Below are 27820 nucleotides of genomic sequence, written 5' to 3'. Positions count from 1 at the left end.
GCTGTGATATAATATGGCGCTATATTGCATATTCAAATTCATACAGTTCGGGAATTCTAAAACAGAAAAGCCCAGGGGTAACATTTTTCTCTTTCAAAGAAAGAATCTTAAAGAAAGAGACACAACTGTGGCAATCATTCATGTGATAATAGTGATGTAATGAAATATGTGTCAGACACTGATTTCTTCCAAGTATTACATCTTAGACTTAAAGACATACAGCCTGTATCAGCATGTGGAAAAATAAAATGAAACAACACCACCAGGTGGCCTAGTAGGCTGTTAGCCACATCATCTCATGTTCCGTTTAAAAAAGAAAAAGAAAAAAAGAAAAAAAAAGTTTTATTCTAGAATAAAGCTCATGAATGACAGCAGCTTTGTAATTTTTAGTAATCATTCCCTCTATGAGGATAAATAACTCATATGGCTCAACAAAACATAGCATAACCATGGGATGTCCTCACTGTAGTACGCAGGGGTTCAGGTTTGTTAGTTTTTTTGTTTACGTGTTTTCTCACACATTATTATATCCTTGTCCGGTGTTGGTGTGTAGGACATTTTGAACAACAGATCTGTTGCCAAAGTCACATTTCCGTATTGGTTTATGTTGAAGGAACTATTTTGCATAGTTTTACATAGATAACTGTCACTTTGCAAACCATTGGTTTAGAATAAAAATAGAAACTGAAAAACGAACGACTGTTATGTTGAACTACTACTGCTAGTATTTTACAGTGTTACAGTACTTTAATACTTAATGTGTTAATGTAATACTTTTGTATTAGCTCAACATTTGATTTTCTTTGGTCAGACAGATCTGGGAAATTTAGATGAGGGTGGCACAGGTATTAATAGAATATAAATATGACTTTGAGATCAATACAAGAGTTAAAAGACCGATATATTTTCTTTTTTTTCTTTTCACTATTACACGCTTACATAACAGCATTTCATCTTATATCTAGCCGTCTCACATAACGCACTCCGTAGAGCCTGAACTAAACAGGTGTCTTCCGCTGAGCTTCTTTTGGGCCGTGAAAGCACCACCCATTCTGTTTGTGTGGGCGGAGCTTCTGGTTTCCTACTGGAAAAATCTCTGACTGAGTGAAGAGAAGTTAGAACAGCAGGCATATTGGTGGTGTAGAGAGGTTCTCACCTGTTGTTAAAAGCTGTTAATTAAAAAAAGAAAAAAAGAAAACATTTTTTTCTCCTCTTGAGGTTCTCGGAGTGCGTGCCTTCAGGATGACGGACGCTCTTTTACCAAATGGCATCAACGACGGCGGCGGAGACAAAAATTATTTCAAAAAGGTGAGTTTTTGTCTCTCGTCCTTCCACTTTGAGAACAAAAGCAGGACACGTATCCCCGCAGTAATGTATCCAGCGTATACTGTTAAGTTTAACCTGGAAAAATGGTGACTTAAGGTTAGGCTTGTTGTTGACGTGCTACTGTTTTAACTTATTAAACCGAACGTTTAATAAGGCCTGTGCTAATGTTAAAGACAATTAACATTTCCCAATGAACTCCCCTTTTTATATCCAACTTATTGTTTCCGCTTCCCATTTAAAGAGCAATTAGTTGCTATTTTATTTTTCTTCCATTTTAATTTTTTCCAAAGAAACCAACTAATCATGGTAAATTATTCTTTGGTGTATTAGATGTAATAAAAATCGATAGGTTGATGCTTGATTTCAGTCTTTCGAGTACAAAAAGCTGCTCCTTATCTGTCACCAACAGCCGCAGCAGAAACCACAGCATTGTCAGCTTCAGGTGTCCGTGGGTGTGTGTGTGTGTGTGTGTGTGTGTGTGTGTGTGTGTGTTACACCCAGAATAGCTGTACTTCGTGCACTTGTTGATACTGGGAGCCGCGGCCAAATATCCCACAATCAACATAATCAACTCCCTGTTTGTTGTTAGGGAGGTGTGAGGATGATTGATAGTTAAAAGAATTTGTTGACATTCCTGGTGGACTTTGGTCAGTTTAGCCTTACTGCCGAGGCATGAAACAGGTTGGGTTTGTTTGAAGAAAAAAAAAAAAGAAGATCATTGTATTTAAGAGAAATTGATAGCCAAGTAAAGCGCAAACCTTTGGTCTTTTTAATGATTGTATCTCACAGTTCCTGGGAGGTAATCTGAATAACCTCATCAGCAGAGTGATGTAAAAGATACATATTTAAATTGGACTTGGTTAAAAATGCACCCCTTGTAGTGTAACTGAGACAGTTTCATGCTGTAAATAGGCTTGTGAATTGTCATGGCACAATAATTGACAAACCCTGCATGAGGACCAGCAGAGAAACCTCTCCAACTGGTTTCACCTTTTCAAGTACCTGGGGTTGTAGCATTTTCCAGAGCGCCTAGTCTGTCCAGTTTGAGGTCATGAGAAAGGCAGCTGGCAGTGAGAGAGTGATTATCTAATGTGTTTTTATTGGCTTGCCTGACTGCCATGCTGTGGTCTGTGTCTCATTCTTCTACATTTACACTGGTATCCACAACTGAAATGTGTTTTTATAGAAAAAGCTTGTTTAGATGGACATCTGAACACAGCCTTTGTTTCTTTCAATCCCACCAAATCCCCTTCTGAACGCTGTCTGGATTTAGGCTCTGTGTTGCACTTCCTCTGTCTATAAAAAGGTCAGTGGGAGCTGGGGTCTGGCACTGCCACAAGACATGATGGGAGACTATAGAGCCTCCAAAATATTATTATTATTATTATTATTATTATTATTATTATAAGGCATTTCAGATATTACAAGCACCTATTTTTTTCATTTTAAGTTCTTTCTTTTAGTTCGGTGTATTTCTGTATTGAACATTCATGTGTTTTACTTTCATGGCCTTGCCATAAAAATGCTTGCACATTTGCTAAAACCACACAATGAGTTCTGTGCCCTCATTTTGTCACGCTGAAGAGATTTGCAATTTGGAAACTTTGGGTCAAATTTTAACTAAGTGAAGTCAAGTCGATCTTTGCCTCCATTTTTGAGCTTCTCTCTCACTCTTGAGTGAAAATGAGTGTAATGATTTACAAGGCCTCACCGGCTCCAGTGGATGCTCCAGGGAGCTGTTGTGGTTCGGGGCTTCCGTCCTAGCCTTCCACCGTTTCACCTCCAGCTGGCTGGTGTCCGACTGTTTGGGCTGCAGAATGGAAAGATGGCAGAACAAAAAGCCGAATAGGCATGTTTCTTCTCCTTATCCTCCTTGGCCAGTGAGAGGATTGACGTAGCATCTGGCCTGAGGGTGTCCTTCAGCCAGACCACAGACACAAATTGACAACATGTGTCCTGGTTCACAAACCAGACAAGCTCAGCTGACTTGGAGGCACACTTAGATTTCCTCAGTAGACTTTTGTATTGGAAAACGACAAATGAGATCAAGCCATAAACAAATATTTACTCATGCAGTAGTTCCCCTGAAATAAATGCATGTCTTTGAATTGAAACAAGAACACACTGTTTGACAGCAGTATGCACACTTGGAATGGATTCAGAGTGAAGAGTCATTTAGGGAAAATACAAGTTTTCAACTTGTCATTATTCATGTCATCATTAAATGATACCGAGCAGGAGCTGTGAGTCTGTTGCTACCAGAACTGGGTCATGGCTGAAGCCTCTCCCTGGCTCGTTGCCAGTCCTAATCAGCACTTGTATAAACCAACTATCCCATGAATTAATGCTCCACATGTTCTTTATGAAGAATCAGTTATATAATACCAGATTGATTTGCTGTTTGATGGATATGGTAATGGACTGCGCTGCCTTTGTGTTTTGCTCTAATGAAGTGTTTTGAACACTTGTAGAGAAAGACTGTTCTGTTCAAGTGTGCCAGTGGGTAGGAGGGGCTCACTTCAGTGTGCGGATCAGTGGGTTAGTAAGGGCAGCAGCAGCATAAGCAGCCAAGTGGTTTAGTTCCATGTGTCACTTAATAGGATGTCAAAAAGTTTTGTAGCATAGTAACAAAGTATACATAGAAAAATGTCCTGCTATGGTTGCTATCATACTTGAGCCACTCCTTTGTCCTGGTACATACTGCTGCTGGTGATGTCACGATTGACGTGACCGGACAAAACGTCTTCAGCCTGCCGTCATTCTACAATTATCTGTTGTGTTTTGCCACACCCTTGATAGTTTCAGTACTCTTCTATTGTGTAGTTAACATGACTTGGTTAATCATTACGCCCTCAGGTGGTTCAACTGTTTGAACAGGATGAACCAAATAACTATGGCAGGCTGGTTTCGAGAGTACATTATACTGTGACTAAAATATTATGCTAAATGTGACTATTGTTGAAGCCACTTGACCTGCAGTGCTGAAATTTGTTCTCAAGACAAATACCTTTGCTTACTCATTTTACAGGAAGTCTCTGAGATCAACATTGACGTGAGACTTAGTTATCTGTAAAATATCTGGCAGGTGTGACAGAGAAGCACGTACATCTATAGCCTTACTTGGAGAAACTGTAATGAATAAGAATATTTAAGCTGTTTTTGTGGCAGACATAACAAAACATCTAATTTCCGGACAGTCTTGTGAACTAATTAAAGTGTTAACAAAGTGTGGGTTCTGTTTTTGTTACAAAATATAACTTTTGCTCAACATCTTATAAGGTGAATTAAGTCAGTTTAGGTAGTGGGAAGGCAGTGAGAGACTGTCACATTATCAGTGAAGAGATGGTGACTGCATTCAAAGCTTTACTACATTACAAAAAGTATTTTTACTCCTAAGTTTATATTAATATTTTAACTTTGGTATTATGCTGTTGTTGCTATGGTGATACTACACATCTCAGGTGTAACTAATTTAGTTTTTTGAGGAGTTTGGCTGTTAGATTCAAAACCTTAATCAGAGGTACAGGGCACAGATCATCTTCAGCTGTTATGTAGATATGTTCATTTGTATTGTACAGTGTAACAGTAATTTAAACATTACTCTGAAATTTTTGGTAAAATTTACTCAGACTGTTTTCTCCCCTGCTGACCATGATTGTGGGAATCCTCCCTGTTATGGAAAAAAATTAAATAATCGAAACTTGTGCCTCATTGTTGACATTTAAAACGGGACAGAGAAATTAAACATATTATCCATTTATTACTTATTACAAAAGAAACTAAAGCTCATTCTTTTGCTGACCTCAGAGTGAGTCAGATCATTTCAGCTTAGATGTCCCATGCTGATCACTGTAATCTAACTAGTTTTACTGTGCTGACTGGTCTCTTCACATCACGTTGTTTTCACTAACCAAAATAAACCACAGACCACACCTCTGCTCTCCAGTGAGTCAGTGAGAATGAATTCCTGGTGCCAGTTTATGTGAGCTGCTGTGAATGACAACCTTTTAACTTATTTAGATTGGTAAGTTTGTGATAAAGTCAAGGATACGTAGTACCGCTATAGTTCATGTGGGTCCATTATGTGTAGTCATGGAAAATGACATCAGGTACCTTAATTGATACACGTAATTACATAATAAGGTGAAGCTTTTTTTCTTACGTCAAAAACTAAAAATGATGTAAAAGCCCTAAAATTTTAACAGAAAGAAAAATGTTGAAACCTTAAGAGTGTCAAGTATTTTATCACATTGAATAAGTAATAATATAATAGATCTTTTATAGTAAATTGAAGCTGAAGTTTTGAACGTGCAGAATCTGCTGGGAAGGCACAAATTTTTTGGTATCAGAAGCTTTGTAGTTGTCCAATTTTTACAGAAGAGCAAAGAGGGAAGCTACTGTTGGCATCCAACAATGTTTCTCTCTAATATGTAAAACTGTTCTATTGTTGCATTATGTTTTTCTGTTTGTTACATTTTTAGAAGATGGGTTTTTTGTTGGGGTTTTTTTTCTTGCTGACTCATTTTTCCTTCCTGTGTTTCAGGGTTGCAACCCATTCGCACAGACTGGACGAAGCAAACTGCAGAACACACGAGCCAGTCTTAACCAGCAGATTATCAAACAGATGAGGATGAGGGCTGGAGCTGAGAATCTGCTCAAGTAAGAGCAAAGTGATACATGCATCCAACTTAATATATGGGTTTACTGTGTGCATGTGTGTGTGTGTGCTTGAAGTAGATATGTTTTTTTAAGTAATAGTTGATTCATTCTAAAGTGGAAATATTTAAAGAGGAGAGCAAAGTCTATGATGGGTTTAAGAATCCAAGCACACATGTAGTTTTGCATATGTTACATCATTGTAGCTAGCCTTTGTCACTGCATTGCAGGGAACTGTTGCTGTTGATATGTCTGGCCTCACTTTTGTCTTTCTGTCATGAGCTGTTGTGAATTTATACTGGTAAGAATTGAAATGACACAGGGTAAATGGTAGTCAGAGATAACAATCTCGCAGAGGAGCATTCCTTGTAATCTGAAAACAAAGAGCTTCAGTGACATGTGATTAAGGAGGGTCTACTGAACTCTTTACTTTATGCTTTACTTTTATCCATTTTATTATAGTGATTATAAGAAATCAAGAGAGCAAGATGTGAGAAATTAAGCCTAAAACTTTCCCCAGCTGAGTTTACAACTCTGACAGCCAGGATGTTGTTTAGTGGTATGAATGTCAGAAAGCACCTTGTGATGAAAGGTTGCTTTTCTCTAGAAGAGTGAATCATTGTCTTTCATCACTGTGCTCATGACTGTGATGGCACAAGATAAGAGATCTTTCCTTTTGTCTGATAATACTGCTGTACATGGATACCACAGTTATTGCATGGTCTTTAGGTCTGTCTAAGCCTGCCGTCAGCCTCTGAAGTCTGCACATTCCTTTAGTACTTGACATATTCTGACCAGGCAAGGTCGGAGGAAAATGTGTGTGTCTGTATGTGTCTCTCCCTCTGCCAACCCACCTGCAGCCCAGAGAACGGCATGGATTTACTTCTGAGTTATAGGTATTCTCTCTGCTCTATTTTTTTTAAAGATCTTAAATCATATGCAATCTAACCCAAGGTCTACCTCTGCTCTTCCATCTCAGTGTGTGAGAGTGTGCATATCCTGGCAATCTTATCCCACTAGGACACCCATTATATGCTCTGCCTGCTTTCTTTTCTTCTGCTTTGCTCTGCATTCCTCCCTTTCAGCAAAAGTCAGTCTGGTCAGACTGGTTTTCTTCTATTCTTGTCTCTCTTCTCTTCTCAAAATTAAAACAGCAGAGACCAAGACAAGATAAAAAAAAAAAATCTAAATTTCCAATATTGGAACTTTACAGACCATCCTGCCTGGTCAGTACTGAATGAAGCAACTGTAAACTAGCAGGATAAAGGTATATTAACCTGCTATACAGGCCACTTGGAACAAGGGGTTTAAGGTTATTTTTTTTATTTGAAAGTGTTTTCACATTTGCTTTATAGTTGCAGATGGCAATCATAGCAGCCCTTATTGTACTAAAATGAAAATGTATATGTAAAATTGGTGGAGTCGCCCTTTAAAGCGTTTAGTTATAAAACTCCACCAGCTAGCTGCCCCTAAGGTTAAAATACAGCACACTGCCAATCTGCCAAAAGTGTAAAAAAGCTTTTCCAAAGAAGTGGATAGAGACAACCACAGATGCTGGCATACAGTTGGATTCCCACACACTGCAGGATGATATTAGATATTTAAATGACATATTAATAATAGCCTCTGGGCTAGCAGACATCTGTTCTGTCCAAACCATAGGATCTCTTCCTCCACTACCATGATCTGTTCCCCAGACCAAACTCCTCAGAAGCCCTTCAGCAGGCCAACAGGAAGTGATGCAGGCTGTGGTAGAGTATAAAGTGTGGATTTAAAATCCAGCATGTGGTGACCTTTTTACAATGTGCCTGAACAAAATCCAGACTGCTGGATATTATTAGCTTCATGTCATACAAAGGGAATCCACTGAACCTGACTGTGGTTAATTCTGGTGGGTGGTTATTTTGTACCTGCTTTTTTACCCTTAGGTTAAGCAGGTTTTTTTTCCCCCTCCAACCCCTGCCTTGTAGGACTTCATTACTTGTGACCTTTCATGTCTAAAAAATGCAATCCTCTGTAATTACAGGGTAGAAGGAGATCAGGTGACAGATACGTTCTAAACAGTCTCGAGACTGACAGGTTGTAGGTGACGATGGGTATGTGTGAGTGTCCCATTAATTATGACTGACGGGTAACTCGTTAGGATCCACTGTAAAACGTAGATAAACATAGTGTATGTGTGTGTGTTATCTTGTGTCTCCATGAATGCACGTTAATTGCAGGTTGTTTTCACATACTGACAACGTAACATAAATTCTACATAACAAAGGTTCCATCCACTCTGTGCATGCATGTTAGCATTAACAAACATGCAGCGGTATTGGTGCAGGGTTATCTCTGCTATGCAGCAAATGCTCACACCTTATCCATTTGTTTGTTCCAGACTTCCTGCATGAACACACGTATACAAAGCTGTATGCAAATGGAACATTTAGTGCACTGATCCTTCTAACTTAAAAAAATGCGAACTACATTTTAAACATTTAAATGTGTGTAAGTAATGATAATTGTTGCAGAAGCAGATGGTGACATGGAAGTTGATGACTAGTGGGATTCAAAAGGGGTCTCCTTTCTAGGCGTATTTCATTCAGAATGGTTAGGCTTTAAAAGCAGGGAAATCTGAGACTAACGTTTACACACACGTGTCCTTGACCAGATCCTAGGTGACCTCTGTGCAGTCCTATTACAGTAGTGACATGTACATAGTCTGAGACATCTGACAAGCATGCGTGCCGAAGAGTAGAGCAAGTGTACAGTGGGCCGCAGTGACGCAGATCTGTGGTCCAGAATACCAGAAGAGACACGCTTGTTTTAATAATCAGCTGCAGTGAGGTTTGGCTGAGCCAGAATGGATAATAACAAGGCTGATCTGTTTTTTTTTTCCTTCTCCATTTTCCCCTTCAATCTTTCTCTCTCTACAATCACCTGTTTGCAGGGCTACATCCAATAGCAAGGTGAAAGAAATGGTTCTCTTGGAGTTGAGCTACGTTAACTCAAACCTTCAGCTTCTGATGAGCGAGTTGGAAGGTCTCAACAGCTCTGTGGAGGTTTACCAGAACAACCAGTAAGTACAAATGTTTCTCCTCTCTTTTCTACTGCTCCAGTTCAAGGGTTTTAGAATGAAGGAATTGTGAACTTATGACCTTATTATTCTTATGACCTCACATTAGATGGTAGTATTCTTGTGAGTAGCAATTCAGCTGCTGGCAATAGGCTATAATTGCTTACAATTTTCAGAATAATTGTAGTTTTACATTAAGTGCATGTAAGGAGGCTGTGAAATAGATATCATGCTAAAATGTCCACACATCTCCAGGAGCTCAACGCAAAGGATTTTGGTCCCAGTTTTCTTGTGGTGAGGTGACCACTGATCCAACCTCGCGAAGAAAAATTATGAATTACTATTAAAATAGAGATGTAAGACAACAGACACACATTCACAACCTACAAGAGACAGATGGCTCTGGCACGCTTTCAAACGAAAGCCTCTTGATGACAGAGGAGGAAAAGTGGTGACAGTGGTGTTGTTGTTAAACTGGAATATCAGGTTTTGCACAATGCACAGAACAACAAGGAAACACTGAGTTGAATTTGTATGCAAGCCAAGATGATCATCTGGCAAAAAGCATTCTCTCACTCAGTGTGACGGTCAGGTGTGTGTTGTATGGGTGTGTGACAGTGAAAGATTCTAGTATTTTCTTTCCAAATGCACCTGCCATATTTATAAGGTTTGGATAAAAGAAGTTGATGCATGTTATCATTCTCTCACTCACGTGTAAATGAAACTTTGGCAAGACACAAAGGACTTGATGAGGAAGTGGTGACAGATTTTTATTTGAAGATGCATCTGTTTGTGCTGCAAATAGTACACTTCCTCGTGGCTACGAAGTAACCAAACAAGTTTAAGCCAGTTGTGGGTAAAGAATATTAATTGGGTGACTGAAAGTAATCATGGGGTAGGTTTTATTCCAGAAAGAAATTAAACAACTGTGGAGTCTTCCATTTTGAAAATATGAAGTGTAATCATTATTAAAAAACAAAAACACATAACTGATTTAATTTTGACTGATGAGTTTGTTCCATCGGAAGCTTCGGTGGCATTGTTTTTAGCTCACCCAGTACCTTGCCCACTCCATTCTGACCACTTACGTGTGGTGATCAGTGATACATGCTCATTCTCAAAGAACAGTGTGGCTGGTAGGGTTGATGGTATCAGAATATTTGGGTGTCTTATTAGGATCTCTCAAGACGTTACTGTCAGTGCCTGGAGGTAAATTCATGGTACACAACTCTGTGTGTAAAAACAACAACCCCCCAAACAAACAAACAAAACAACAAACAAAAAAAACCATAACTAAAATAAAATAAAATAAGAAAAGAATGCACACCCAGTAGAGGTAGAGTAGTCTATGCTACATATGATTTGTTATTAGGGTTAGCTCTATGTCCTTCCATCCTTGCCCAACAAAATACTGAGCAAATTAACAGGGTTGTTGAGGTGACAAGGTGTAATGCTTCTAATATCCAACTGTGTATTTCCTATTCTAAAAACTGTTGTAACGATTTGTTGAGCTAAAGACCTAGTTAGGGCAGTATTGTAATTTCTGACATAAATCTGCAGATGACCTTATAAAACCTAAAATGCCAACTCATATTGGCTCCACAGTAAGCCCAGATTAGTTTGTTTGGTCTGCAGAGTCTCAGTGCTGTAAGCACCAGGAGCCTTCAACCTGGTTGTAATAAATTTGGTTTCCTGTCTGCAGGGTACCAGGCAGGGAGGACAATGAACTTTGCTCTTAGGAATCTAGGGAGGCAAATATTGAGTGTATTATGTGTTTTACACTTGTGTTGCTTGTGGTAGTTTGTATCTTGCTTAAATGCAAAAAAAAAACCCTTCTCTTTGTGAACATCAAGAAAACCTCACGCATCAGCCACTAAGATTATTTAGATCCTCCAAATTCACCAGCTGCCTCTCAGTATAATTGTTAGTCCCAGCGTGATCAGTCTCATGGGATCAGATTCATTAGTGCTGGAACAAACAGCCTCTCTTCAGTCTCCTTATCAGACTATTAGAGAAGCACCTGCTCACGGCACACACAATAGGAAACCTCTGAAACTGTCATTGTGGGTCTGCTTAAAATAAAACCCATTTAGGTCCATAGTGTTCTCATCGTCAACAAGCGCCTTATGCACAGGTGTGTGGGAAGCCTAAACTGGAGAATATTAGATATGTTGAGAAAGTCCTTTCGTGTCATTGCCTAGCAGGTGTCTCATAGGGATGACGCTGTACAGCCACAATGGAGAGTTAGCCTCCTCCTCTCAGCCTGAAATACAACCTCACTCTTAAGTACAGAAACACAACACCTGTCTCCAACAGTCTTTCCCACTAGTCCACTGTCCTTTGTATAGTGTCTTTCTGTGGTTATTTCTTAGATTCAGCTCCTTTGTGGCATGAGGCAATGCATAACACAAAGTGCCATACAGTCTGTGGCCTGATGGCAGTACATGTAATGTACATTTGTTTGTTCTGTTCTCTGAATTGCCCTATTGAGGAAAAAAAAAAATCTGGCTCATCACTGATAGATTATGAAGTAAAAATGAAACGGACTCACTAGCACTGCTCATTATTTCAACGTATGAGTGTAAATGATTCGTCACACTACCAAAGTGTTGCTGATTTGTCCAGTTCCTTTGTGCAAAGTTCATGAACTTTCCTAGAACATTTCTGAATCAGCAGAATTAAAATGATTACTAATGAAAACAGTAAGATAATATGTCAGCATTGCAGGTCACCGTATTCATTTTTGCTGAGTAAGAGAGACTAATTTGCTCTTGTCTATTGTCCAGAATACACAAAGATATCAGATGCTCAGCTCAGCTGTGACCTCTGACACCAATTGCAAATACTTTAATAATTCAGTAATAAATATCATCAGAGTTTTAGAACTTCAGATAAATTTAGTTAATATTAATAACATCATTTTATGAAGTTAACACTTCTGAACACATAAAATCACACGTTTTTAGTTTTATAACATTATTTTAATATACGTTTTCATCTGTCCCTCCTTAAGGGAAGATTAGTATTCATTAACATCATCCGGTTGCTAACAACATATCCAAACTGAGTACACACTGACTTCTTAGCCTCATTGACATGTTCTAGTTAAACGGGTTAAGAGGTCTTCTTAGTCGGTGTATACTAAGAAGTCAGAACAGATTGCAACAGCCTGAAACCTTTTGCTTTAAACGGTTTAAGAAGTGCTTGGCTCTGTGTAGCTAAACCCACAGCTTCCCTTGACTACTTGTTGTCCGTTTCCCGCGTGTGTGTGAGGAGCGAGCCTCTGAGAGGCTTGTAAAATTTTCCCTCCAGATTCCCTGTGAAACAGATGCACTCAACCCCCATGGACCCATCTCTGCCAAGCCAGAGAAAAGTCCAGAGTGATCTCATCTACAAGGACTAATGGATTACACTGCAGCCTCTCTCTCTCTCTCTGCCAGTGTTACTGATGAATGAGGTTTTCCTCTGGCACGTCAGCATGCCAGAGGAATGCTGTCTTATCACTGAGTGTTGAACATCTCGTGTAAAGAACAGTATTTTGCAATAACAGTGCACAGTAGTTCACCTCCACTCCTTTTGATGTGAATTTAGAGAAAATCATGTCTCTTATGAGGTCTGAGATTGTTAATTAATCCTTTTAAACATAAATGGTTTTGAGCCTGAAGTTTGTATCAGGCAATTCCAGAAGCGGGTGTTTTTTGTTGTTGTTTTTTTTTAAATACAATTTTTAATAACAGCTCATTATTTTGCTTTGAGGAAAAGAGAGAGTTTAGTTTTTTGTTTTTAATGATGCCTCTGTGATTAGCAGCAGGTTTCTGTCAGGTTATAGTCCCTCAGCGCTGATAACAAGCTGAACTTGCTTTCCATCTGTCACTAACAAGGACCCCCATAAAACCAGAAAATTTCCAAACCATTAAGGTTGTAGCTGACATCAAAACAGTGTGTTTTATGGCAGCCTCTGTTTACTATTTGCCAGGCTGCAATAATCGGAAGTTAAAACCTGCTAGTAGCTAGAAGAAAGACAGACTGAAGCAAAGCTGCAACTCCTGAATAATTAATCAACAGTGAGGGACATGGGAGGCCTCATTCACCTTTAAATCCTAACAGATTTTTCACAACACCATCTGCCTAATCCTTTTGTACAGTACCTCCTATGAAACTAAACTTTCTCAACAACAAAGCTGTCACTAATGGGACCAGTGTGATTTAATATTTACTAATCTAACTGTGTTGACCTCATATACCCACTAAGGCTTGGTGTGCTTTCAAAGGGTGTTTCCTGGATATATATATTCACACAAACCATAGAGACGTCTTTTTAAAATTATTCACATAATGAAAACCTATACTTTGTCTCGGGTGAGTTTCCCATTTAAATGCATGTAACAGTGAGAAACACACTGTCTTGGCGAAATAAAGCGTTTTTGTACAACTTCATATAAATCGCTGTAACTTTTGATAGAAGACTCAGACAAACATGTTTATGGCTTTATCTTATAGAACTCAATATCCCCGTGCTGGGCAAACAGGTTTTGCAGCCGTTTGAGCTAAGATTTTAAAATTATTCACATAATGAAAACCTATACTTTGTCTCGGGTGAGTTTCCCATTCAAATGCATGTAACAGTGAGAAACACACTGTCTTGGCGAAAGAAAGCGTTTTTCAACCACTTCATATAAATCGCTGTAACTTTTGATAGAAGACTCAGACAAACATGTTTATGGCTTTATCTTATAGAACTCAATATCCCCGTGCTGGGCAAACAGGTTTTGCAGCCGTTTGAGCTAAGATTTTAAAATTATTCACATAATGAAAACCTATACTTTGTCTCGGGTGAGTTTCCCATTCAAATGCATGTAACAGTGAGAAACACACTGTCTTGGCGAAAGAAAGCGTTTTTGTACAACTTCATATAAATCGCTGTAACTTTTGATAGAAGACTCAGACAAACATGTTTATGGCTTTATCTTATAGAACTCAATATCCCCGTGCTGGGCAAACAGGTTTTGCAGCCGTTTGAGCTAAGATTTTAAAATTATTCACATAATGAAAACCTATACTTTGTCTCGGGTGAGTTTCCCATTCAAATGCATGTAACAGTGAGAAACACACTGTCTTGGCGAAAGAAAGCGTTTTTGTACAACTTCATATAAATCGCTGTAACTTTTGATAGAAGACTCAGACAAACATGTTTATGGCTTTATCTTATAGAACTCAATATCCCCGTGCTGGGCAAACAGGTTTTGCAGCCGTTTGAGCTAAGATTTTAAAATTATTCACATAATGAAAACCTATACTTTGTCTCGGGTGAGTTTCCCATTCAAATGCATGTAACAGTGAGAAACACACTGTCTTGGCGAAAGAAAGCGTTTTTGTACAACTTCATATAAATCGCTGTAACTTTTGATAGAAGACTCAGACAAACATGTTTATGGCTTTATCTTATAGAACTCAATATCCCCGTGCTGGGCAAACAGGTTTTGCAGCCGTTTGAGCTAAGATTTTAACCATCAATCTGTTGCACTGGTATATTTTCTATTTGTCCTTACTTGTATTGAATATTTTGTCCCTTTTTAAAAAAAATGAAAGGTCCTGCTGTCCTGCTATCATGTGTTTGCTTTGTTGGGAATTTATATCATATGGATTACACAGATCAGCTACATATTTGTCTTTGTTGCCTTCAGAGATTCTGCCAACATTCCCCTCATTGCTTTGGGCCTGAAGGAAACAAAAGAAGTTGACTTCTCTACTCCATTCAAGGTACAAAAGAAACCTCAAAAGTTTCTACTTGGCATTCTTAAACTGTGTTGTGCTTTCAGAAATGCATACTTGAGTACATGCAAAACACCACTTTTGATCATCAGTTAAACAAAATTGTATTATAATTTCTGTCAAAACAGGAATATAGGTATGGAGCTACAAATAATAATAATTTAAAAAAAACTGATATTTGTAGGCAGTATTTTCAGTTTGCATGTTTACATATATATCCTTGAAACTAAGTATCCTTGAATTACGTATTTCAGTCATATTGTCTGTCGCATGTATGTGTTACGTTACTATGTCATGTCACTGAATGTTCATTTAGGACCAGGACATCACCTGATCAGGAAAAAGCTAAAAGTGGGTCACTAGTTATAAAGACAAGTTGAACTCTCGTAAACGGGGTAAGCCCGCTTGTAAATGTCATAGTTGGCACGTTTATGTTGTGTCGCATCCTGTTTCGGATTGTTGACGGGCATGTGAGACGTTTTCTGACAAAGATCTCCGAGCACGTTAATTCTGCTCTACTTCTTGACTGAAATCGTGCCTCAGTTTTCATGACCTGCGGCCTTATTCAAAAAGCTTCCAAGTACAAAGAGTTGCTCTCATGAATAAATTCTAAGAAACCTAAGTTCTCCTGACAGTAAAGGGTGTATTCCAGTAAAGATAAAGGTTATTCATCCATATAAACATTTTCCAGTTAATCCTCCTTAATGGGGGTATTCACAATATGGCTTTAAATTTGATGGAGCCTCTCCTACATGTGGCTGGCTCAGAGAGAAAAGAAATTCTCTCCAGCATACACAACACAGGGTTGTCTTCTTTGTACTATTTAGTGATGGTATGAGAAAAACCACTGTGTAACCAACAGATTGAATGCTTAACTTAAGCTCCTAAATGCTAAAAAGAACTTGTATTTACATGCTGATTTATTTATTTATTTATTTATTTTTGTCTTTCTGTCTTTTATAGGACTTTATCTTGGAGCACTATAGTGAAGACGGGAAGACTTTTGAAGATGAGATTGCTGACTTCATGGACCTGCGACAGGTGTGTTTAATATACCCATTATTCATGTCTGTCACGGAAAAAACCATGAAATCCTTTGACTTGAACTTTTATGGGCTGGGTCAACTACAAAAACATATTTCCTGTGCAGTTAGCTGCGGAGTTCACTTCATTTTAGTTTACAGGTAGAGTGAGAGATCATTCTTGACATTTCTGCCACCTACCAAATACACTGGAGATGATAATGATTGAGTAGCACAGAAAACAGATGGTCTTTTGTGTTCGTTCACCACTTGTGAACATGTGCTTTTGTCTTACATATCCTAGGCATGCAGAACACCAAGTCGAAGTGAGGCCGGGGTGGAGCTGCTTGCAAAATACTACAGCCATCTTCCTCTGATAGAGAGCCGATTCTTCTCCCCAACCAGACAGACGGGCATCTTCTTCACATGGTACACTGCAGTCATTTCCTAATTAGCAAAACGGACAAAGCAAGCAGTGCAAATGTCACCTTGTCTTTCTAACCTCTGACAGAAAGGAAACAGGTGAGACTATATCCAGTGACTTCAAAGTAAGCAAAGAGGTGCCATGAACACCTGTGCTTTCCTGAAACCATGTCAGCTGGTGTGACTCGACTGGAAACTTCCTTATGAAATAAATAAAAAGGAAACATTTGACAGCAGTTTTTGGGTTTTTTTTTTCCCCTCCTGCTGCTTTTTCGTCATGTATCAAGCCTGGAAGAGAAATCCTGTTTAGAAAGCAAAACAGTAGACGGCTTGAGAGACATATTAACTTATCAGTGATATCAGATGACAAATCCTGTCTTGGATTTTATAAGAATTCCACACTCAAGAGTCACAAAGGAGTCTCAATGAAGTGCAAGCATTCTTTTCAGAGAGGTTTTATTGCGTGTTAGTCATGCTACTTATGTTAGTCATTGCTACTGAATTAAATTGAAAATTCTAGCAAAGATAAATGCACAGATAAAGAGCTCAAAGACTTTAAAGAGCTTTAGCTGTGAAGCAAATTTGAAGCATTTCAAACAAGTGATATAGACAAGAATATGATATACATGCTGTTACATTAAAATGTAACAACACACAAAGTGTGACATAAAGGCTGTTATATTGCTGCTAAAAATATTTTTCACTTCATATTCTTTGGACTGTTTATCTTCATGAGTTTTTTTTTTTTTTTTTTTTTTTTTTAACACATTAATGTTGTGTTTACTTTCCTTTAGGTATGACTCCTTCACAGGAGTGCCACTATGTCAACAAAACCTGTCACTAGAGAAGGCCAGTATCCTTTTCAACATGGCCGCCCTCTACTCTCAGTTCGGTACCCGTGCTAATCGACAGACACTAACTGGCCTGGAGGAGGCTGTTTCTTCCTTCCAGAAAGCTGCAGGTATGCAGAGACGTGATGAACTGATGATCTGCAGTCATATTAATTCTCTCTTTTCAGCCTGTGTTAAGGCCAACAGTCAGACTTTTGTTTCTTAAAGTTATGTTTATCTTTGTTCCTCTATAGTCTGAAACACTGCTACCGAAAGCTGAATCTTTGAGTAAAAGGAGCAGATATTAAAAAAAAAGAAAAGAAAGCCAAGATGAAAAAATAAATAAATAGTGACAGCAAGAACTTCTTTTAACTGCTGAAAAAGCGCCAGGCACAGGGTTTCATTCAAAGCTAAAGACTTTTTTTTTTCACCCTCGTGCAGTGCTTCTCTGATAACACAGTTCTCAGAAAAGTATTACCACTGCAGTACATTTTTGTTTTTAGAATATTGGCCAGCTTCCACCCTGACTTCTGTTCCGTGACGGAGAATGAATGTAGATGTTTCTTGTCATGTGGCTGAGCTCCAGGAAGCACCAAAAACATGAAGAGACTGTCCAACCCTCAAAGGTTTCAGAATGTTTCGTGATAGATTTACTTTGCAGTGTCGGCAGTATTGCTCTATAATTATAGCTCTGGATATTGCTTCAACTATGTTGCTTTGATGGCTTTAATTTAGGCTTGTGTGAAGGAAAACAATTATGTTATTATGAAGAACATTGTGACCAAGAACCTGTAGTAATCCAAGCTGGGAGTTTACAGGCAGGAAAGCTAGGTGTAGCGCAACTGCTGCAGGGCTCTTTAGCCAAGGATGCAAAAGGTGATGTGAATGAGAGAAGCCAGCTACTGTAGGAGTTGCCAAGTCTTTATGCGAATTATACTGAGGCATTGCTCTGTTATTAAGCTGTCTGCAACTCACTGTTGCCAGGTTTTTATCTGGCAAACAGTAGGCATAAATTCTTAGCTGGAGTGGACATGGCCTTATTTCTTCCAAAGTAACTTGTATCTATTATTGTACGATCTACTGTACAGTGTAAAGCGCCTTGAGGCGACTGTTGTTGTGATTTGGCGCTATATAAATAAAACTGAATTGAATTAATTTAAGGTTTATTTCTTTGCTCAGTGTTTAACAGACAGACACAGATATAGTTAATCTTGCTGAAATAATATTAACAGCAAAAAGGCACTGGTCTACCTGTGCACCTTTTAAAACATCTGTCTAAAAGGGTGTCAGTACTTGGGGTTAAAGTACCAGCAGAACCACATCTGTTGTTTTGTGGACTAGCAAAATATATGCTTTCTTTTAATTAAGTAATTGATAAAAAAAGAGAGAGAGATGGCGGATGCCCAATCTATTAACTATAATATCAAACTTTGACAGTAAATTTTTGACAGTAGAAGTCAAATGTGGGCTAGCCATGATACATAAATACTCATGTTCCAGATATAGCTCATGTCAACCAAATCCCAAACGAGAGGTTCTATTCTGAAATTACCATTATAGCCTTGGAATTACATGACGACTTAGATTACATGAAAGTGGCTTTTGTTATGTAGCTGACCCAGACTTGAGGCTGGAAAAGAGAAAGCAGGCTTTCTCCCTGCAGGCTTCAAAATAGAACCCAAAACTGGAAATTTTCCATGTAGTGTAGGAGTAATTTAGTTTTTTTTTTTTCTTTCTTCTTCTTATTTTCTCAGTTAAGTCTCTGATGATTTAAATAACTAGCACTAATTGTAGTTTCCTTGGACTAATTAGATTTCGACTTGTGCCGACTGCTCTTTCCTGTCCAGGTGTCTTGAATAACCTTAAGGAGACTTTCACCCACACTCCCAGCTACGACATGAGTCCAGCCATGCTCAGTATGCTGATTCGGCTGATGCTTGCTCAGGCTCAGGAGTGCTTGTTTGAGAAGATTGCACTGCCTGGCATCCGAAACCAGTTTTACTCTCTGATGAAAGTTGCACAAGAGGCTGCAAAGGTAAACTTCAGAAAAGCCACACATAGTCCTCACATTATATACAAGTAATACTCTTGTTCTTGCTCCAGACTTACAAAGATCTACTGTACTTAAAGTGAATGTAAAGTGATAATGTCGCCACAGTTCTTTTTATTTTTTGTACCTGTCTTGGTGCTTTTAATGCACTTTTAAATGTAACTCTATCATCCTCTTCCTGCCAGGTCTCAGAAATCTACGATCAAGTCCATCAGTGCATGATCCAGACACCAGTAAAAGACAATGTGCCATTTTTCTGGTCCACCATGTCACAAATTAAAACCAACCACTACCGCTCCATGGCACACTACTTTGTAGCTTCAGCACTGCTGGACCACCAGTGTAAGAAGAGATTCAAATTTTTGATTCAGTGGGATTTGGGAGGAAGTTTTTATTTCTTCATAGATACATATAAAAAAAATGCTGTTGTGTTGTTCTGCTTAGACAACACAAATGTATTCTTTACCTGAAAAAACTGTTTATGTTAAAAGACTGTTAATACATTTCTCCTTTAGTAAGTTTTCATGCGGGTTGTGTGTAGTAGATATTTGGCTCTTGGTTGTTAATGTGTACAGCAGTTCAAGGCTGGATGTAACAGGATTTGGGCTGCCTCTTGAGCTCTCTGGAATATCTGATCTCTTAAAGTGCTGTATGGGCCATTGGGTTGGTCATGTCAGATTACGTCCCTGTACCACAGCCATCTTGGATGCTTTTATATAATGCCTCTTTGGGGATACTCACAAATTGTCTGACACACAAAGAGATCCATGCTTGCAAACACACACACATACATGCACATGCACAGAGATACACACGATTGTAAAGAGTCCCAAAAAAGACAGCAAAAGAGGTCATGATGAGAAGGGAAAGAAAGACAGCTGAGGTGATTTAAAAATAAAAAAAACAAACAAAAAAACCCCAACTGAGTGTAAGTGCTGTATACTTCTGCAGGATTAACAGTTATGTAGACTCTTACTGCTCTTTACATAAATAGATGGGACCAAGTGAGAGAGTGTGAGGGAAAGGAAAGGTGATTTTCTTATCTCCAGCTTTATGTCAACTCCATAATGCAATTTTCTACTGATGTGCACTGTTTCGCTGTATGTTTTTATTCTTTTCCTTTTGTACTTTACATGTACATTTGGAAATGAATAATAAATGAAATCAAAAACAAAATAGAGCAGAGTGGGTGGCTATGGTTCTGAGAGTGGGACGAGACTGAATAAAGGAAACAACGAAACGAAGCAGCTTTGGGTTTGGCAGCTCATTAACAGATTCCTGTGTGAACACGGAGAATAGAGCAATTAACCACTGGACTGTAGAGAGGCCTTGACTACAGAGCAGGGCTGAATTGAGATTGCTGTAGTAAACAGATTAATCACAAACGATTCCAAATAAATTCTCTATACTGTCTCTGCTAAGCAGAAAACTCAGGAAGCTAAAAGATATTTCCGGATGCTTTTGGTTTAATAGATTTAATTAAAACTTTAAAATCCAGTGAACCAGAAAAGGAAGATTGAATTATGGAATATATGAACAAAGATTGCATTTCAAAACTTCTTTTAAAACATTCATTTGCTTGTCCAATTCAGGATTGGGGGCAGGGAACCTATCTAAGCTGTCATAGGGTGAGAGGCAGAATATACCTTGGACAGGTCACCAGTCTTTCACAGGATTAACACATAGAGAACGATAACCATTCACACTCACATTCACACCTACTGTCAACTTTTGACTTTGATCTTTGGACTGTGGAGCAAAGCTGGAGTACTGATAGAGAGCATGCAGACCCCACATAATAATCAAAAGCATTATCAATAGTTCTGCTTGTATTTTATGCTTTAAAACGAGAGATATAAAACAGTTTTCCAGTTGCTTAATTTTTTTCTTTTTTTCTTTTGCTCTCTGTGTGTTCAGTGGGTCCGGGCGATGATGAGGACAAGCAGGAGAAGACCTTGTCACAGGTGTATGATAGCCTTCCTGAGGGATGCACTGCTCTGGACATCTTAAAGAACAAAGATGAACGTCAGCGGATTGGTAAAATAAGCGGAACAAAATAGCTCTGCCTATTCATCTCAGTCCCTCCTTTCCTTTTTATTGTCTTCTTCACTTTTCTTGATGAATTTTTCTCCTCCTCTGCAGGTAAAGCTCACATCCGTCGTGCCATCTTCGGTCATGAGGAGGCTTTGAGGATTTATGGATTGTGTAAGAATACCAACAACTTGGAGGTCCTGCAGGAAATTTTAAAAGCCAGTCACCAGCGCTCAGTCAACAAGCAGAGTGAAAATGAAAATGAAGAAGAGTTCACTGATTATTTGGAGGCCCCAAAAATCATCTGTGAGTTGTTTTTGTTTAGTTTTTAAATAATTTATAATAATAAGAGTTAAAATATATGCAAGGAAACACAAGTTTGTCAATGATTTTAAAGTCAATGAGTCTCCAATAAATGTCACTGAGGTGAAAGCTATTCATCCTCTGGTAATCACAGAAACCGAACAGTCACCTTAGTGTCACCACAGCTAACACTTAACACTAACAAAAGGCACTAAAGCGAAGCAAAAACACTGTGTTGATTTGGGAGGACTGTCTCTCAGGAAACTGCTCATAAAAAGGGAGCTGCATTGTCTGCCACACCTGCTGCAGTTAGCTTTGATAAGTGGCATTTATTTCCAAGTAGAGATGATGTAATGTTTATACTGCCAACTCCCTGTCCATCTCTCTTAACAGTTGAAATGTGGTTGTGACGGTAAACATTATAGAGTGATAAATTTATTTTTGTTACTCTCTTTTTATAGCTAAAACAGAACACAAAGCAGAGATGGAATTTCCCGCAGCTGCAAAGGTGAAAGTCATCGACTTTTTCCAGAGGCTGGTACGTGGGTTACTAACGATTTACTCGCACATTTCATACATGGTTGTTGGTCTGGTCTATTCATTAAAGGACATTAAATGCCTCTGGATTTGTGTTTTGTCCTAAAAAGTTTCATTTATTTATTTTATTTTAACACCCAGAGTGTATTTTTTGTTGTTTCTGAATACACCCAACCAAGGATGAGTCTTCTGGAAGCTTTGGCACATGAAAACTCCTCTGATGTGTCCAAACCTTTCTGGACTCATGCAAAACTAACACTAAACATGGACAAAGGTGCTGGTCCTTGCTTTAAGTCTGCTCATGGTTAATGTGGTATTTTAAAGGGAGATGAGAAAATAGAACTTTTTACAGTTCACTGCTTCTGTTGAAGGAAAAATCTCTACTAAAGTTGGTGAATTTACCTTGAGATTGAAGGTTGACTTCATTTTCCTGTAACTCCCAAACTTTTCGCATTCCAAGTGCGGAGTCTTTCATGCTAAATGCATTGAGTAATGTTCCTGTACCTTTCATAAATGGTGGTGGTGAGAGGTAGGGGGGATGGGTGACTAACAAATTTTCTCTCTCTAACCCTGGAATCTTCTGTTCACTTTGTTTGAAAGGGATGTTTAAAAAAGCTGAAATCATTCATAAGGGGGGCCTGGGTCACAGCTGACATTTCCAGTAGTAGGTGAATAAGTACCTGTCTGGTGCCAGTTACAAAAGCAGTCACAGCAGCAAGAACATATTCCCAGAGATATGAAGAGGAATGTGGGACTGAAAAGCTTAATCTGGCACCATCTCGCTGAACAATCACTCTGGTGATTACTAAAGCCAGTGCGATAAGAGTCGTCTTGGTACTAGGTACAACTGAGTGTCAGGATTCAATGGAGGAGAGATTTTCCCAGCAGATAACAAGTGTGTTAGAGACGGGCAGCCTAAATGGAAAGTATTATTGGAAATATCAACTTTCAAGGATGGATGCATAACACCTACAGCATTTTGAGAAGGTTTTCCATGAGTGTCAGTTTGTTCAAAGGATTCACTGCCTTTTTTGCCTAATCATACAGAAAAATGACATCCTTGCTAAAAAAATTTCAGTTGTGTGAAAGGTACCATTAATTCTTCAGTCATATGACTTCCAGCTCCTCTGAATTGAAGTGGTAATACACAAGACTGTAGCCACCGTTCTGGCCCTTTACCTGGCATTTACTGCTACAGTAATATAGCTCAAATATGTGAGTATTAAGGGCTCAAGCCAAGACATTATATTGGATTTTCAGTTTCCCCCGCAGCATTCACTGAAATCAAACTCAACAGGATATTATCTTCTTAAGTCAAGAATACCTGTAGCCTTATTAATCCCAGCATCCACATTCTGTCTCCGCACAGGGCCCGCAGTCAGTCTTCTCGGCCAAGCAGCGGTGGACTGCCCCACGGACAATACGGGTTCGCTCAGATGACAGAGACCTGGGTTTCACACTGAAAGGAGACTCACCGGTTCAGGTGGTTTCACTGGACCCTCTCTGTGCAGCTGCTGTGAGTTAAACTCTATTTCCTACCACTGAATGAACAGGAGTAGATATACAGGATTTTAGGTGACTGTCAGTGTGGTCCTATGTAACAATCAACATTACATGGTTTATTAACTTTCTATGTAATTCATAATTAATGCATTAGTCCTTTGGAAGTTCCTTTTTTGAAATTACTCTGTTAAATTATGATCACGCACTGGTTGGCATATCTGTTCTCATCTTAATTTTACAAGGTACATTGTTTTTAGAGCACAGGAGAGATATCTTTTGGCCACTTTTGGTGCTCTTGGCAGATTTGATTAAAAATCAGATGCATAGGTTTCTCGATATTAATTACAATCATGACGTAGCTTTGTTTGCTGTGGAAAATCTAACAGCTTGAATTTTCAGTTGTGCTTCCATGCAGAATATCAAATACGTTTCGATCTTATCTACTCAATGAGCCTTTGATTAAATAAAGTCACTCTTGGAAGCCTAAACAGGATTTCAGCCTCAAAGAATGTTTGGAGGCCTTCCCCTCCTCCTGTTTGTCAGCTACTCTGACTACTAATTTAATTAAGAATCAGGGAGTATTTACTCTCTACAAGCCAGCAGTCTGACAGCTCATTAAGAGGTGCTGACAAAGAGCAGACTTTTATTAGGCCCTGCAAGCTATGTAGAGAAACAGATTAGTAGTCTTGCATAAGATAACTAGGTCAGACTATTCATAACTTTAAATACTGCATTAAATAGGATTTTTATTTAGAACTTGCTGGGTCATTAGTGTTTGACCTATCTTAGGTGGACATGGATCACATTATAAGGTAGACACATGTGAAATCATGTTAGTGGAGTGCTCTGCAGCACGCTAATGATGAGTTATGCCTTCTGAAAAAAATAAGGCGTAAAAACCCCACCCCCCCAAATAACCCCCACTTTAGACTAAACTTCAGTTGTTTTTCGGCTGATTGTAGCTGCCTCAAGGGAGTCGAAGGAAAGTAGTTCAACATGACTTGTAAATGTTTACTCTTCTACAATATCAGGACATTTCACCCTGTAACTCAATTTTCTTTGTCATGTTTTTTCCCAGGCTGATGGCCTCAAAGAAGGTGACTACATTGTTGCTGTGGGTGACACAGAGTGCAAGTGGATGAGCGTGAGTGACATGATGCGACTTCTGAAGGACATGGATGAGGAGGGGATTGATATCCAGGTGGTCAGCATGATGGACAACAGCACTGCCATGGTATGCAAGGCCCTCGTTTTGTCCAATGTGTTTAGGGAAAGGTTATCAGCAGGTTTGTTTGATTAACAAATGGTGACGGCAGAATTGGTCTTTGTGCAAAGTGATTGCTCGGTCCAGAGTTTTAGATTTCTCCTTGGAGGTATCAGTGTAAATGGTTTATATCATTTCCCATGAGAAACAGGACCTTGACTATGACCTACGTGTGTGTTTAAAACAAATTACTGCTGTGTGAGTTCACCAGCCAAGTAGCCTAAACATGTGGACAAAGAGCTAAAATCATTGAGGTTTAAACTCATCCACAGTGTGGCATGATTTGGAAAGAAACAGTGCCTCAGTGAAATTAAGAAACTATATGAAAGTATGTTAAAAAGTAATGCACTTCTACAAGTATTTAAAAGGTGGTAAACTTCATTAGGTTATGTATTTATTCTGTACTTGTTTTGCAACCCCTCATAACTATTCGCAATAGTTTTTTTTTTTCATGATTTCGGATATTAACAACTGATCAATAACTCATTGACTGATGAAATAATTAGGACTGTTTGGTATGCAGTGTAAAAAAATAAATAATAACTCTGCAAAATCCTGACTGACACTTTTTTTTTTTTTTTTTTTTACTAAATGTCATTTTCATTGTCTGTACCATAGCCTACCAAGAGTGCAACCTTCTGTGGAAACTTGCCTAAGACCTACTCCATGATTTGTCTGGCCTATAATGAAGATGACAAGAACTCCAAGTCTCGCAAAGTAGCCAAGAAGTCATCATTCCTTAGCTGGGGTTTAAAGAACAAGATGAAGAGTGCCAGCACCCTCAGCCTTCCCACAGCAGACAAGGCCGGCGCTCTGCCCTGGAATAAACCTTGTCCCACCTTCCCCAGCTCCAGCTCCTACAACAATGACAGTGGCCTCTACTGAGCTAACTGCAGCTGTTACTGTCTGCAGTACGCATATTGAGCCCAGTATACAGTACTGTGCTGTACCTATACTGGACCTGTTTTGTGTACTATCAGTGACCTTTGGTGTTTCCACTGGAATACTAAGCAGCAGTGTATGTAGTATGTTGCTTTGGAAAGTGGCTGTGCCAAATACTGTATATTGGTGGACGTGATGGTATGTGGGTGCTTTCCCAGCACAGTTCTGTATCTGATGCAAGTTGCACTGTACGTCAGACACAATAAAAAAGCATTTAGTGCCATTCCAGTATATGTACAGCACAGTAAAACTGCACTGTCGGAAAAACTAAAACGTATACACACGCACACACACACACGCACAGATCACTGAGACTGGCTTCTTAGTTAAGCTGCGATTTCAGTGTTTTGTTTTTGTTTTTTCTGAAAAACATGCTCCAGACGAATCGAAGAAGAAAACAAAGTGGTGCAAACACACCCAGCCCCAGTTTCTGCTTGACTGAAAGGCAGTGATTTGATTGTGGGTTAAGCACTCCCTTGTTAGTGCCATTGTGTACAGAGCTGTACACAGTGAGCATAGCTGTGCATACTGTATGTGGGAAGGAATCCTCTTATTGCCACAGTTTTGTAGAAATCAGTGGCTGCTGATCAGTTTCGGGATTTAAAATTCATGGATTTTATGGATGTAAATTTAATAAACTATGTTGCAGTATGTTAAACAGTGATTGAGGGAATGCTAATTGTATAGTGGAGGGTTTTTTTATGTCTGGGAAGAGGGGTGTGATGAATGCAATATTCTATAAGCTGCTAAAAAAAAATCATGTGTACCATGGCTATGTATTACTGTCATTTGTATTTGTGAGACAGTCTTTGAGGACTGTTGTTTCTGCTGAGTGCCGTTCCTGGGACACAGTTTTAAATGCACAAATATTGGTATTTTAAATTTGCTTAATGTACCAGTTATGCCACAGACCAATATGCCTCCAAGTTCCAGAAATACAAGGATGTATCATTTACCCTTGTGATTCATCCTACCCGCTTCCCTAAGAAGAGCATGACCTGTGTTTTATTGATGTGAATTTTGATGTAGTTAAAGTTTATTATGTCTGTAGAAGGGAAGAATGTGGGCAGACTGATGACTTTCCTGCATCACTTGGACAGCCAGTCACCCTACAGTGACTCTGATCGAATCCCACATTTGGGTTTCTACTCTTTATCTACCTGTCTTTATCTTAGTCACAGTCCCTATTTTACTGACACTTTGCCGTGTTGGACTTTCTCTTTATCTACAAAGTAGATTCTTATACACATTTGATAATCAAATTATTTATGTAATAAAAAACACAAATATATATTTACCTGTAAGCTGTAGGTTGTAGAGCTACTTTGTGAATGGTCAAGTTGTGAATGTTGTTTTGCACGCGAGAGTCCTTGGTTTGTTTCTTGAATGAATGTATTTTACTAGCCTTGCTTAATCCATTAGCGAACTTATATATTGCTGCATTTCAATGTTTTAAATTCTAAATGTTTTTAAGCAGTTTCACTGAGAAGACGTAACATTCTTTACTGTTTACCTGTTACTTTCTTTTAAGTGCCATTTATGCTAAATCATGAAGGAAAATGCCTCACCGAGTGTGTAACAAGTCTGTGCAATGAATGCTTCATATTTTGTTAAGTGTACTAACAGATGCAGAGGATCATCTTTTTTACATCTTTGTGTTCATGTTACAGTGCCTAATAATTCTAAATGCCTTAGTGTATCTGCAGAGGTTTATGGTACCTGGTTTTTCTAAAGCTTTCAGGTTGCCTTTGTTCCTTTCTGTGCTTGGTCCTGCATAGCTCTGTGTTGATAAGTCTTTGTATGAGTTCAAATGACAATAAAAAGGAATAAAACACATGGAAAGATAAAATTCTTTAATTCTGTCTGTGGTTCCAGTTACCAATCAGGTCGGGAATGCGTGGAATGAGTCTTGACCACATACACGCCAAGTCAAGACTCGTGCTTTTAACTATTGAACGTCTAGCCCAGGATCATATGACATCCTAATCCACAGAAACTGAAAAGAAATACCATGTGGTTAAATTTTATTCACAGATTTTCTTCATCTCTGTGATTTTAGTTCCAACATAGCCCTGGAAAGATAAAATTCTCTCCAGCTTT

The 27820-nt window shown here is 38.8% G+C and overlaps 1 protein-coding gene across 2 annotated transcripts; it reads left to right on the top strand.

Annotated features, from left to right (window-relative positions):
• Positions 1-1116: 1116 nt before the first annotated feature.
• Positions 1117-27554, top strand: rhpn2 (rhophilin, Rho GTPase binding protein 2). 2 transcript variants are annotated; one of them, XM_080885729.1, is made up of 15 exons: positions 1117-1308; positions 5870-5985; positions 8918-9046; positions 14728-14803; positions 15779-15856; positions 16142-16266; positions 17055-17221; positions 18938-19125; positions 19326-19482; positions 21058-21177; positions 21283-21477; positions 21936-21982; positions 23381-23527; positions 24593-24748; positions 25397-27554. In XM_080885729.1, the coding sequence occupies exons 1-15, from the start codon at positions 1243-1245 to the stop codon at positions 25661-25663; spliced, it is 2034 nt and encodes a 677-aa protein (XP_080741855.1). In that variant the 5' UTR covers positions 1117-1242; the 3' UTR covers positions 25664-27554. The 2 variants fall into 2 exon arrangements, with proteins under 2 accessions (XP_080741855.1, XP_080741854.1); XM_080885728.1 differs by having other exon boundaries at positions 21936-22012.
• The last annotated feature ends 266 nt before the right edge of the window (positions 27555-27820 follow it).

The sequence above is a fragment of the Rhamphochromis sp. 'chilingali' genome (genome assembly GCF_963969265.1).
Source record: "Rhamphochromis sp. 'chilingali' genome assembly, chromosome: 6".
Taxonomy (NCBI): Eukaryota; Metazoa; Chordata; class Actinopteri; order Cichliformes; family Cichlidae; genus Rhamphochromis; species Rhamphochromis sp. 'chilingali'.
This window is presented reverse-complemented; position numbering and strand designations above follow the sequence as displayed.

Excerpts from the sequence above, each read along its gene's own strand:
- rhpn2 (XM_080885728.1), top strand. The coding sequence starts at position 1,243 with ATGACGGACGCTCTTTTACCAAATGGCATCAACGACGGCGGCGGAGAC. Across the intron at positions 9,047-14,727 it reads GAGGTTTACCAGAACAACCA|AGATTCTGCCAACATTCCCC; the intron begins GTAAGTACAAAT and ends TGTTGCCTTCAG. Across the intron at positions 19,483-21,057 it reads AGCACTGCTGGACCACCAGT|TGGGTCCGGGCGATGATGAG; the intron begins GTAAGAAGAGAT and ends CTGTGTGTTCAG.